At 51.1% G+C, this 13,343-nt stretch overlaps 1 protein-coding gene across 2 annotated transcripts in view; it reads right to left on the bottom strand.

Annotated features, from left to right (window-relative positions):
* The window catches only part of TRAPPC12 (trafficking protein particle complex subunit 12), an 82,666-nt gene that overhangs the window by 52,599 nt on the left and 16,724 nt on the right, over positions 1-13,343 (bottom strand). For both annotated transcript variants that reach the window (XM_003984542.5, XM_045055023.1), the window contains exon 3: positions 10,321-10,437. In XM_003984542.5, coding sequence (XP_003984591.3) covers positions 10,321-10,437 — 117 coding nt within the window. The remainder of the gene's footprint in view (positions 1-10,320; positions 10,438-13,343) is intronic.

The raw sequence follows: 13,343 nt of genomic DNA on the forward strand, positions 1-13,343 counted from the left end.
AGCCTCGGAAGGGCTCCGAGCAAGGGAATGGCACGATGCTGTTTAACGCACAGATACCGGAGCAGTCCCCCACCTCTCCAGGTACTGAGGCACGCACTGCCCCTGTGGGCACCCCACCCCTCCCAGGCGGAACCCCAAGTGGGGGTGAGGACCCAGAGAGCACGGGCCCGGCTGCTGATTCCGGACTCTCCTGACAGCAGCCCTGAGGGCCCCTCAGGTGGAAGTCTGGGCCGACGGGGGTGCTCCGACTGCTGGGGGAGAATCACAAGTGTGGCTGTATATTCTAGACTTGCAAATAGGAAAGCTATTTGGCCAAGTCCAAATCAGTTCTATGTTCATTCTAAGGAGATCTGTATGCAGGGGCAATTAATTATTGCTCTCTTCCCAACTGCCTCTGTCACACATGCTGACCTCTCCTGCTGGTGGCGTCAGATCTAAACTGAGTGCTCAGGGCAGTCCTCCCGGGAAATGACTTCAGCTGGCCTCCCAGGAAATGACCCCAGTGAGGAGGGCAGGAGGGGAGCTCCAGTGGGCAAAGGCCTGGTGTGAGTGGGGGCTGTGGGGATACGAGCGACGGCAGGGAGGAGGCCGGTGCAGTCTGAGAGAGGTGCGGTGGTAAGAGGGGGCCTGGCAGGGGAGGATGAGGGGCAGGTAGGGGCGGGCAGTGCAGGTGTGGTCAAGGGGCAGGTAAGGCCAGGCCAGCCTCCGGAGGCTTCCAAGGGCACCGGCAACACGTCAGGCTCACATTCCAGAAACATCAGCCCCTGTGAGGATGACGCAAGAACCTGAGGGGCGAAGCAGGTGTCGGTGAAGCTGGTGTCCAGGCCTGATGCTGGCGACCTGTGTATGGTCCACAGGCTCTATCCACGCGGTGCATGGTCTGCACGCAGTTCCGGGACCCAGCCTCCTGCACGTGGTCCATGTTGTCTAAGGCTGGTTCTGGGCTCCCACGAAGGAGGTGCGGTCACAGCAGAACTGAGTGGCTGCCCCAGAGACTGAGGGGCCCCCCGAGCCTAAGATACTCCCAGGTGCCACCCAGGCCTGGCCACTGCCACTTCCAGGGAGACCGTGGACCACGTCCCCCTTATGACTGGTCCCGAGTGAGAAAGGCGGAGGAACAGAAACTTCTAGAGCCACTCGACAGAGTACTTATTGTCACGCACGATAACAAAAGGGGGCTTGTACCCGGTACGTGTTTTTCATATTGTTAATGTAGATGGAATTTTACAGAAGCTTCGGTCTGGGGGGTGCCTAGGTGGTTTAGTGGGTTCAGCATCTGACTCCTGATTTTGGCTCAGGTCATGATCTCGGGGTCACGGGATGCAGCCCGGCGTGGGGCTCTGTGCTGTGCATGGAGTCTGCTTGGGATTCTCCCTCCCTCCCATGGCCCCTCTCCTCCTCTCCCCTGCTCACACCCTCTCTACAATTAAAGAAAAAAAAGGGTAAGTTTCAGTCTGCTGAAGATTGAAAAGTCACGAGAAAACGCCCGTCCTTCCAAGCCTGAAAAGCACGGTTGCAGGTGGCTTGTACTGGCGTGGGCGTGTGGACAAGGCCAAGGGACACGGCCAAGTGGCGACCTGACTCGGGGAGCTGGGCTGTAGGATGGGTCTGAGAGCTGACGTGCCGCCCGAGGGCGGTGAAGCGGTTATGGAGACGGGGAAGGCTGGCAAAGGTCAGAGCTCAGAATCCGGAATTCGGTTCCGACAACGATGAATCTGAGGGCCTTTGAGACATTCACGAGGAAGAGGAAAACCAGCCGCTTCCGTGCGGGTCTGAGGTTAGGAAGAGAGGAGGGCACTGCCCCGGGGCAGTGCGGGGTCTGCACGTGCAGGGGGTGGCCGGGGGTGGGGGTGGGGAATGATGTGGGTCTGGGGTGCAGGGAGGGGACAGTCCTCAGGGCTCCGGAGGTGGCGGGCACGGCGGCAGCAGAATCACCGGTGGCCTCGCCGAGCGCTGGTGCGACGGGCAGATGGGGCGGGAAGTCGGACCGAGAGACACGGGTGGACTGCGGGCAGGGGAGCGGGGAGCCGGGGGACCCCATGAAGACGAGGGAGGCGGCGAGGCGGTGCTGCCTGATCTGTGCCTGTTTGCAACCGAGTGGCGACGAGAAGGGTCTGGCTGCAGGGAGGCTGGCCGCATACTGGGAAGGACGATCCACAGTGCGAGGTCCCGCGAGTCGAGAGGGAAGGACTCTGGACGCACGTCTCAGCAGGCACACAAGGTGCAGGTCTGCCCCGGGAGCGCGGCTTCTGTCCCACGGCCTCCCATTCTGCTCTGAGCTGGGGCGGGGGGTCACTTGTCTGCTCCAGCCAGGAGCCAGGGAGGGCTGGAGGTTTGCAAGAGGCAGGGCCCGTTCAGAAAGGCCCGGGGAGCCACCACAGAAGCCGAGCAGGCTGGATGGACTGCGGCGCTGAAGGTCCCGGGAGGCGGGCCATCACCTTCCCGCCAGTACTCGCACCCGGCTGGGGTGTGGCACTTCTCCCCGGGCGCCATGGCCCCACGGAGACCTGGCGGCCCAACGTCACCAGGTGGGGGAAGGGTGGCAGGGAGGAGAAGCAGGCAGACACCCGTTAGCTCCCACTGCCACTGTGCGACCTCCGGCCGGCGGGGGACGCGCGCCCCGTCACCCGCTTGTCACCGCAGCCGGCCACCCTGCAGGCGGAAACGAGGGCACAGTCTGTGATGCGGCTGGGACTGGCGTCCCTGCCGGTCAGCTGTCCGTGCTCTCATGCGTCACAGCTGTCACCCCGGCTTCTAGCGAGGAGGGGCTGCCGAGACCACCACCCCACCCCCGACTCAGACTCCAGCTTCGCGACGCCCCTCCTGCCCATTCCTGATTCGCTGGCATGCACGTGCCTGGGGGGAGACGGCCCCCCCAGGGGGACGGAATCCCGTTCTTGGGTGACGGCGATTAATGGACCTCCAAACATTAACCCCACCGACAGAATCTTCCTCCTCAGTATTTTATTTCATGTGGGGTTGAGGGTGGAGGTGAGCAATTAGGAGAATATGTTGCAAAATGCTCCTCAGGGGCCAACAATGAAAAGAGGGCTAAGAAACGCCTGCTGTGGGATACAGTCTGTCTCATCCACTCTGTGTGCACATTCAACACAGCCCAGTGTCCAAGGTCACTTTAACAGTGACTGTCCCACTTCCCTCTAGGTAAGCTCTTGGGACAATGGCCTTGTCTAGAGGGCGCTTTTTAACTTTTAAAAGTATTCCTACGGTATCGTACCTATCATGTGCGTTTGTTACAAGAAATTATGAAATAGTAAATTCACGCAACTACAAAAAGGCAGTAAAAAAAGCTACACTAATAATTAAAGACACATAAATTATAACTTATTAGTGATTGATTTTCATTAGCCAAAAAACAAAGAAGCAGCAAATGCCATTGTTAGCCTAAGAAATGAGAAAAAATGATTTCTGAAGAAGATACAAGTCAGGACAGACAAGGAGACACTATGGCAGAGGCGTGTGCATATTGCTGGCAAATGTACACACGGTATCATCTTCCTGAAAAAGAATGTATCAAGAGCCCCCAAACTGCCCATTCTCTGGGACGCCTGGGGGGCTCAGTCAGTTGAGCGTCTGACTCATAATTTCGGCCCTGGTCACGATCTCACGGTTCGTGAGTTTCAGCCCTATACTAGGCTCTGTGCTGACAGCATGGAGCCTGCTTGGGATTCTCTCTCTCTCTCGCTCTTGCTCTGCCCCTCCCCTGCTCACACTCTCTTTCTCTCAAAATGAACATTAAAAAAACAAACTGCCCATACTCTGACCTCATTCTCCTCCCAGCATTTATCTTAAGGAAATAATCATATATGTAGAGAAGATTTCTGTACAAGATGGTCCATCCCAGGATTATTTATAATAGCGTCAGATGATGCAGTTAGAAAATATTTGTAAAGACCCTTCAATATTGGACAATGTTTAAGAAATATTAATAAAAAGATACTAAAGTATAAAAAAGTAGAACATGAAGTTTTGTGTAGCATATATATATACCTACATATGTATTCACATTCCCCACACAGACTTACTGTAGACATACACACAGTCAGATACGAAAATGTTAACTGACCACGGTTTTACTTGTCCTCACTTTTTCAGAATTAAGAACACGCTGTTTGGGGGCCCCTGGGGGGCTCAGTCGGTGAAGCGGCCGACCTCGGCTCAGGTACAGTTTGTGGGTTCGAGCTTCGCGTCGGGCTCTGTGCTGACAGCTCGGAGCCTGGAGCCTGCCCAGGATTCTTTGTCTCCCTCTCTCTCTGCCCCTCCCCCCTTGTGCTCTCTCTCTCTCAAAAATAAGTATTAAAAAAAAAAAAAAAAGGACATGCTGTTTGTAAAAAGAGGGAACAGAGGCTTGTGAATGAAGAAAAGGACAGGCCGCACACACAGTGGGCCATCGCACTCGTGGATGAGGCCGTTATGTTGTGGCCATCTAGAAATGGCACACCTCTCCCTGTGTCCCACACACCGGGGACATGCTCACCCCATCCATTACCTAGAACCGTGCTTTACGCAGGAACAAAATCAATGCGTGTTGAAATCATACTAAAAAAAAAAAAAATCAAGTATGGAGGTATAAGTCACGAAGTATGGCAGTTAACACATGAGGAAAGAGGTATTTTCCTAGGGGAAAAAAGGGATTTCATTACAGTAGATAAGGAGCTGCCTGACACTGAACCACCCCCATGAGCTCCCATGTGATCTACTGACGGACCTCAGAGACACACAGAGTCCGTGTGGGTGCAAAGCTACATAAACGAGAAGATCTGATCCTGGATATTTACATATTTGTGAAACAAAGATTCGTTGCCCAGTAAAGACGCCTACCTTATTTGACGTCCACCATGCACAGATACCCACCACCAGTGAAACATTTAAACGTGTAATAAAATCACTGGCAAGCACTCTGTGAATACAGACTCTCCATAAATGATTAAAACTAATAAAATGTACCGTATAAAAAGCCTTCAGCTCTTACTCTGGTTTTTCATACTAAGATGTGGTTTCTATACCCCAAACTGGATGACATTTATTAAAAATGAAGCCAAAACCTCTCACTTGATGATTCATTTTTTAGTAAATGGAAGTCTATTAAAGCTTATTTATTTATTTTGAGAGCGAGCGAGCGCATGGCAGAAGGAGAGAGACAGAATCCCAAGCAGCCTCCACATGGACAGCACGGAGCCCGACATGGGGCTCGGAAGTCATGACCTGAGCCGAAATACAGGGTCGGATGCTTTACCGACGGAGGTACCCAGCGCCCCCTAAGTGGGGATCTTTTAAAAAGTGGCTCCTTTCCTAACTGCAAATAGCAAGCACAAATGCCCCCATTACAGTTTCTCCCAATGTAACTGTCCCGCAGGTGACTGAATACAGAAGCTGTAGGAGGACACTCGTAGCTCCTAAGTGGGTCATTACCAGGCGAGGCCATTTTCTGACGAATACTGATGGTCTATAGATGACGTGCGCTAACATCTAAACGAACTTACACTAACCTGATGGCAAATTTTCCAGGGGTCAGAATGACATAGTTCCTCAAGACAATGAAAAACAAAACAGCTTGGGTGGGGGGTTGGGGTGCCTCCCCACCACCTTCTTGGCGGCCTATCTGAGTACAAGGAGCCTGGGAGAAAGGCAGGGGCCAGTCTGGACCCAGAACTTGCCAGCTGCCTGGGGTCACCGTGAGTCGGGACCAGAGGTGACGCGGCGTGGCTCCTTTCAAGACTAAGATGTGCATTATCTTCCGGTTTGAGAGTCACACATGCTAGCAGGGAAAGCAGAACAGTGAGGATGATCTTCCTCATATTACAACTTAAAAGGAAACAAACGAGGAGAGAACACAGAGAAGTTGTGAGACAAGTTTACCGTTTACAATCTGTATTTCCCCAAATACTTCTTTTTCATGATAAGAGAATATAAAGTATTTCTTTGTCTACACTTCAATTTAATTTGATATTTCAAGAAGATTTCCAGACAGGAATACTTTTGTTCACAGCAAGTGGGATCAACAAAGACCATAACTATCCTATCCGCTGGGAGCCTGGTGGCAACGGGAGGCTGCTGAGGTTCCCAGGGGCTCCCGGAGAGCTGGACGAGGGGCCATCTGCACAGGTGTGGGCGAGGCCAGGACAGCCACGAAGGGACAGAGACGCACCCAGGTGGGAGGGGCCAGGCCCACAGGACCGCTGAGCCCACAGGAGGCCGCCCAGCCTGGACCCCTTCCGTCCCTCCGCCTGGCCGGCTCCCGCTGCCTCCCCCGCAAAGGGCAAGCGGGAGAGCAGGGGAGCAGGGCAGGGAGGCGGCAGGCGAGGAGGAGCGTCCCGGGGGTGGCACCAAATGAGCCTGGTCAGCTCGGATTCTGCCACCAAACGTAACTAGGTTTTCAGGGAGGGCTCTCCCAGACTGTGGGATCAGGGATGTCGTGGCTCGGGGACTGCCGGCTGCTCTTCCAAGCTGGCACGTTACGGCAGCCTTCGCACTCTGTGTTCAGCGCTCCACACCGCTCTGGGGGTTTTCTCACGCTGATGAACGTGGCTCTCCTGCGTGTACTTCAGCTGTTCCAAGGGACTTAACTACGTAACATAACTTTCTGTGTCTTATTCAATAGTAAGGTTTCCAACAGCAGTTTTGGCCAATTCAAACAATACAGCAACAAACATTCTCGAATATGTCCTGTTAAGCACAGGTGCAAGAGTTTCTCTGAAGTGCAGAATCAGAGGGAGGAATGTTGGGTCCGAGGTGCCGCACAGCGTTGATCTGATCAGCTCCCGTTACGTTGCTCTGCAAAGCGGGTCTTCCAGCTCGCGCCCGCAAGGACACCGGCCGCCTCCTGCACCCTGGCGGACGCCCGGTGCTGCCGTGTTGATGCGGCTGAAATGTACGACCCTCCTGTTGGACTCACATTTGTGACTCCCAATGAAGATGAGCACCTTTTCCAAGTTTATGGGCTGTCTGGTTTCTGCGAACTGCCTCCTCCTGTCATGTGCCCGTTTTTCTACTGGGCTGTTTTCATTTCTTAGTCATTGGAGGAAGGTCTTAATATCTATTTCAAACATCTTCTCTCATTCTGTGGCTCACTTTTTAATACTCTTTATAGTGTTTTTGTTGTACACAGGTTTTAAAGTAGTCAAATTAAAAAAAAATAAAATAAAGTAGTCAAATTTATCCATTTCCCCCTAAAAGTTTTAAGAAATGCTTTTCTATCCTGCATCATTAAGAGTCTCCTCAATTTTCTGGAATTTAACAAATTTTGTTTTAACTTATTTGGAATTAATTTTTGAGTGTGCTAAGAAATAAAGATCTTTGTAATTCTTCCCTTTTGAATACCTCACTAATTGCGTGCCAACACTGACTCACTCCTCCTTTCCCTAACAACCTGTAACACGGCTCCTTCCACACAAGTGTATGTCCGGGCCCCGCCCCGTGCCGAGGCAGGTCGGTGTTCCCTTTCCAGGATCACTCTCCTCCAGTGTCTGTCCCTGCACACGTTCCAAGTACAAGGCCTGGGGGACATATCCCTGTTCATGCACACCAGGTGTGTGCACACGCGCGTGGACAGTTTATTTCTTCCAGCCTCGAGAGAGCATGGCCTTCAGCTGGACTGGCCTTACAGGTGATGGGGACCTAGCAGGGCTGGCCCGTACTGCCCTCCTTCCAGTGTCCTGCGTAGCTCTGGGCAGCCTGACCACTGAGCTGGGGGCGGGGGGGAGGCTGGAGGAAGGGGAGAAGAGGATTGTTGGAAGGACGGGCCAGGACAACCCAGCGCAGTGCTGAGTTCTAATGGCAGGTACCCCCTTCCTTCAAAACGCTGGGACCTCCCCTCAGCAACCTGTGAGCCACGACTGGGGATTACACGTGGCCTGCGATTTGAAATTACAATTTTGTATTTTCTCACCGTGCTTCTGGCTATTTTGATCTCATTCTTTTCCTCCTTCTAGTCCCCTTCCTGGAGATCCTCCTCCATTCTCATTATGAGATGTCAAAAGCGTTTGGTGAAGAAATGGTTTTTATAACTACAATTTAAAACATACCCTGTAAAACTTTAAGTTCTTACAAAAATCTCATCATTACTGTAAATGACGTGTAGAACTCTGACAATAAGGTCAGTTTGATATGAGAAAGAGATCTAAATTTAAATAAATGTTCCTTTTTTTTTTTTACGCTAGGAAATAAGACATACTCTTTTTGAAAAAATGAACACAGGAATTCGATGACTTCTAAAAGATGAGAAAAATAGTCCAATAAAAGTCACTCAAGTAACTAACAGTATGTACATAACTTTCCCATCTATGACTCAAAAGGAATCATTAACTCTGTATATGATACTATTACAGGGATTAAAATGTCCTCCACAGGCTATGACATTCATTTCCCTGTAAATTACAGTCTTAAAATGCACGGACGTTACTTAGGAAAATACATTTTGAAACTCTTTCCTAGTCTTGATGATGTGAGGAATTACTTTAGGACATAATTAACATACCAGGGCAAGGTAATGACTGTTTTTAAGTATTAAAAAAAATTTTTTTTTAGAGAGAGAGGGAGAGAAAGAATCCCAAGCAGGCTCCACACTCAGCATGGAGTCTGATGTAGGGCTCGATCCCACAACTCTGGGATCATGACCTGAGCTGAAGTCAAGAGTCGGACACTCAACCAACTGAGCCACCCCAGCAACCCCCCACCCTTTTTAAAAAATACATACATATTTTTTGGTAATAAGTTTTTATAAATACATTTTCCACCTTAAATAGGTCTCCTTGTTAGGACTATAATAAAATCTCTCCTGGCTTTAAGTATTTTCAATGTACGAAAAGACCCCAAACCACTGTACCTACTTATTTATTTCTTAAGAAAAAAATTTTTTAATGTTTACTTTTGAGACAAACAGAGACAGAATGCGAGTGGGTTAGGGGCAGAGAGAGGGGGAGACACAGAATCCGAAGCGGGCTCCAGGCTCCGAGCTGTCAGCACAGAGCCCGACGCGGGGCTTGAACTCACAGACCGCGAGATCATGACCTGAGCGGAAGTCAGAGACTCAACCGACTGGGCCACCCAGGCGCCCCCCCACTGTACATATTTATTAACAGCGGAAACAATCACAGCAGGTAACAAGATTGCCCGTGGAACAAACTGGTCACGATGACTGTGCCCGGTTCCAGGTATACTTTTCTAACTGGTCATTACAGGGGCGCCCGGCTGGCTCTGTTGGGAGAGCATGCGACTCTTGATCTCAGAGTCATGAGTTCAAGCCCCGTATGTGGAGTAGCGTTTACTTAAAACACAAACTGGTCACCACCAGGTGACACTCCTAGTGCGGCCTGTCACTCATGACGATGTCTTACAGCGGCTGCTTCCAGGCCGGTCAAGGCCAAGACAAGAACCCAACAATGCAAGAACCTCTTCATTCAGCCCCGGAAATGCTCGCCTGTCAAGACCTGTGACTTCATTAACAAACGATAAAGTGTGCAGATATTTAAAAAGTCGTTTCCCCTCCCTTTCAAAAACAGAGTGGCTCCACGTCTTTCCTTCCCAAAGCTTCTTAGCATAGGAATAATTCCAGAATCACTTCAGTAAAAGAAACCCAATAAGGCATTTGATTTACACTTACTAAGAAATTAGATTCTAATTGATTTATATGTAAAATATCTGCTGACCACCCAAACAAGTGCTTCTTACTTGCCTTTCGGAGGACACATACTTCTGTACACGTGATAGAAGATGTGCAACAAAGAGGCAATTGTGGGGGCATACGATTCCCAGGGGTTCAAAGACCGCCAGAAGCATCTACCCATCCATGTTAAAACGCCTGCAGCTCAGAGAGTTTCCTATTACTATTTTCCTGTTAATACCTGGGACTACGTCTCTACCTGGATAGTTGCATGAGTTCACTCCTGTTAAGGAACAAGGACTTCTGTGTGCATTTGTGGTGAACCCACCCATTCAACAATAAACCTTTTAAGCCAAGTGGAGACGACGGAGTGTTTTAAAAAAGCAGCATAAAATTATTTCTCTCTAGTTACTATATTTGATGAAGCATATTTAATAAAAGTATATGTTGCTTCGAGTAATTTGATCGTCTAAAATAATAGCTTTTTAACTAATTAAAAGTATGTTTGTGGGACGCTTTTGGCTGCACAGAACTGGTATCTAATTCAACAAAATTTTATTTCCATGCAAGGGCTCTAGGTAATACATCCGGAGTAAGTGACTCTAAGGAAAATATGACGAAGGAAGGAAAATATGACGAAGGAAGGAAGGAAGGCAGGACTTATAAAAAACAATTTCGAAACCAAACATGTCGTAACTTACGATTAGCTGCTTCAACCCGACAAAAGTCTGCTCCACGGACTCAGCATTTAAGACCCGCCTCTTCGCCGCGGCTCTCTCACCCAGGAAGCGAAGCATCAGGTCTTTAACTGCATCCCCCTTGAAGGAATGGAAGAAAAATATGTCAAGACAATAAAATGTTAATTAAACTCAGCTAACCAGAACCCATAACTACATGAGATTCCTCTTCTCTCCAACGGTGTATGGAGGTTAAAACGTGCCTACAGTAGTAACATTTCAGCTGCCCAGATGCTGAAGCATCACAGCCTTTGATCAAATGTGTATTTTAGACCTGCCCTTGCGGAGAAGCGGTAAATCCCCACCCCCTGCGGCAGGCCGACTGGAGACATACCACACCAGGAGGAGGGCTTCGCGTGGGCCCCCGAGGGGTGAAGAGACATCACAGGGGACAAAGGGCCGGGTCCGAGCGGAGGTGGGCTGGCCTCGGCAACGTGCCAGTTTGCCTGGGTCTCTGGGAAGGCCTCTGGGACCCGGCTAGAGACATCATTCGTGGCCTGGGCGCCCCTCCCTCCAGGGCTAAGTGCACCCCAAGCCCGAGGAAGTGAGAAGAGTCCCCCCGCCCTCAGGTCCTTCAGCACCCGTTCAGCCAGGCCCCCTGCTTACAGGAGGGTGCTGTCTGCCAGAAAAGGGCCCCACGGGCCTCTGCGACCCGATCCCCAGTGAGACGCCCCACAGACAGGGCGGAGGGGTGAAGGTGGAACCCGATGGCTGGCGAGGGTGTGGGGGAAAGGGAAGCCCAGCGCACAGCTGCTGGGACCTAGGAGTCTGCAGCCGCCGTGGAGAACAGCGTGGGGTTCCTCCAGAAGTTACACATACAGCCACCTTACGGCCTGGCGGTTCCACTTCCGGGCATTGGTCCCAAGGAAACAAAAACACCAACTTGAGAAGATGTCTGTGGGGCGCCTGGGTGCAGGGCTGGCTGAGCGGCCGACCTCGGCTCAGGTCATGATCCCAGGGCTCGGGAGTCTGAGCCCCGCACTGGGCTCTGCGCTGTCAGTGTGGAGCCTGCTTGAGATCCTCTCCCTCTCCTTCTCTCTCCCCATCTCTCTGTCTCTGCCCCTCCCCTGCTTGTGCTCTCAAAAGTAAACATTAAAAAATAAAACAAAGGGGTGCCTGGGTAGCTCAGTTGGTTAAGCGTCTGGCTTCAGCTCAGGTCATGATCTCGCAGTCCGTGAGTTCAAGCCCCGAGTCGGGCTCTGTGCTGACGGCAGGGAGCCTGTTGGGGCTTCCCCGTCTCCCACTTTCTCTGCCCCACCCCTGCTCACCATCTTTCTCTCTCTCAAGATAATAAAACATTTAAAAAGAAAAAAGGAGGGGCGTCTGGGTGGCTCAGTCGGTTAAACATCCGACTTCGCCTCAGGTCTTGATATCTTGGACCGCGAGTTCAAGCCCCGAGTCAGGCTCTGTGCTGACAGCTCAGAGCCTGGAGCCTGTTTCAGATTCTGTGTCTCCCTCTCTCTCTGTCTCTCCCCCGTTCATGCTCTGTTTCTCTCTGTCTCAAAAATAAATAAATGTTAAAAAATTAAAAATAAAATAAAATAAAATAAAATACACCCCTGCTTTAAAAAAAAAAAAAAAAAAGAGATGTCTGCACCTGCATGTTCACAGTGGTGTTATTTCACCCAGTGAAGACGTGGAAACAACCCATGTGTTGTGGACGGATGAAGAGGGAAAGAGGAGGGGGTGTATTTGCACACGGCCACAGTTCTCAGCCATGAGAAGAGAAGGAAATCTTGACATCTGTTTCCACATGGATGGACCCTGAGGGCATTATGCTAAATGAGATAAGTCAGACGGAGAGACAAAATCTTGTATGATCATGATCACTTGCAGGTGGAATCACAAAAACACAAAAACCGAAGCAGCAAAGCAGCTTCTAGGTACAGAGAACACACTGGTGGTCGCCAGAGGCAGGGGCTGGGAGTGGGGGCGGGCCAAATGGGACAGGTGGTCAGGTGCTAGAAACTTTCCATCACCACACAACCAGGGCGCCGGGATTAACGGATGGACGGTGCGGAGCCGGAAGGAACCAGACAGCGGCGTGTACTTGCAAAGTTCTCATCACAAGAAAAATACTGCCATAACCGTGGAAGGTGGCGGATGTAAACCAGACCGACTGTGATCGTTTCACGATACGGACAAATAGTGACTCGAGTTACACACTTGAAACTAACACACTGTGTCAGTTATTCCTAGATAGAAAAATAAATTTTTTTTTTTAATTTTTTTTAACGTTTATTTGTTTTTGAGACAGAGAGAGACAGAGCATGAACAGGGGAGGGGCAGAGAGAGAGGGAGACACAGAATCGGAAACAGGCTCCAGGCTCTGAGCGGTCAGCACAGAGCCCGACGCGGGGCTCGAACTCACGGATCGCGAGATCATGACCTGAGCTGAAGTCGGACGCTTAACCGACCGAGCCACCCAGGCGCCCCGAAAAATAAATTTTCAAAAAAGAAGAAAAAACATAAAGGGAAGATGGAAGGGGGAGGGGCCGAGGAGACAGTGGTTTGGCCAGGCCAGGAGGGGAAGGACTCCCAAGGCTGCAGTGACCATGGAGACGTCCGACCTGGGGGAGGTGTGCAGGAGGACAAGACTAAAACCTCTCCGTCTCAGCGAGCTGATGCTAATGGCGCAGGGGAGCACCGAGAGCACGCAGGGACCGAGGACGGAGAGGAAGTCAGTGTGCACACCCTACAACTGCCCAGGTCCTTCCTACTGTCCCCCTACCCTCGGTGTGCGCCAGCAAGGGTAATCTTTCATTATCGTTCCAGATGGCGACACTTCAGAGGCACCACCGTGCGGGCGATGTGTGCAGGGGTCTGTGGCTGCCCTTCCCCCATTAAGGGGGAGGGTGGCTTTGGCGGGGTTCCAGGTCACGTGTCTGGTTGTGGCCCCGGGCGCCGAGCCACCCCTCCTGCATACACAGGGGCAAAGATGGAGAAGCGGCAGTTTTAAGGCCTTCTGCCTTCAGACAGTGAGGCCG

The sequence above is a fragment of the Felis catus genome, chromosome A3 (assembly GCF_018350175.1).
Source record: "Felis catus isolate Fca126 chromosome A3, F.catus_Fca126_mat1.0, whole genome shotgun sequence".
In the NCBI taxonomy this organism is placed as follows: Eukaryota; Metazoa; Chordata; class Mammalia; order Carnivora; family Felidae; genus Felis; species Felis catus.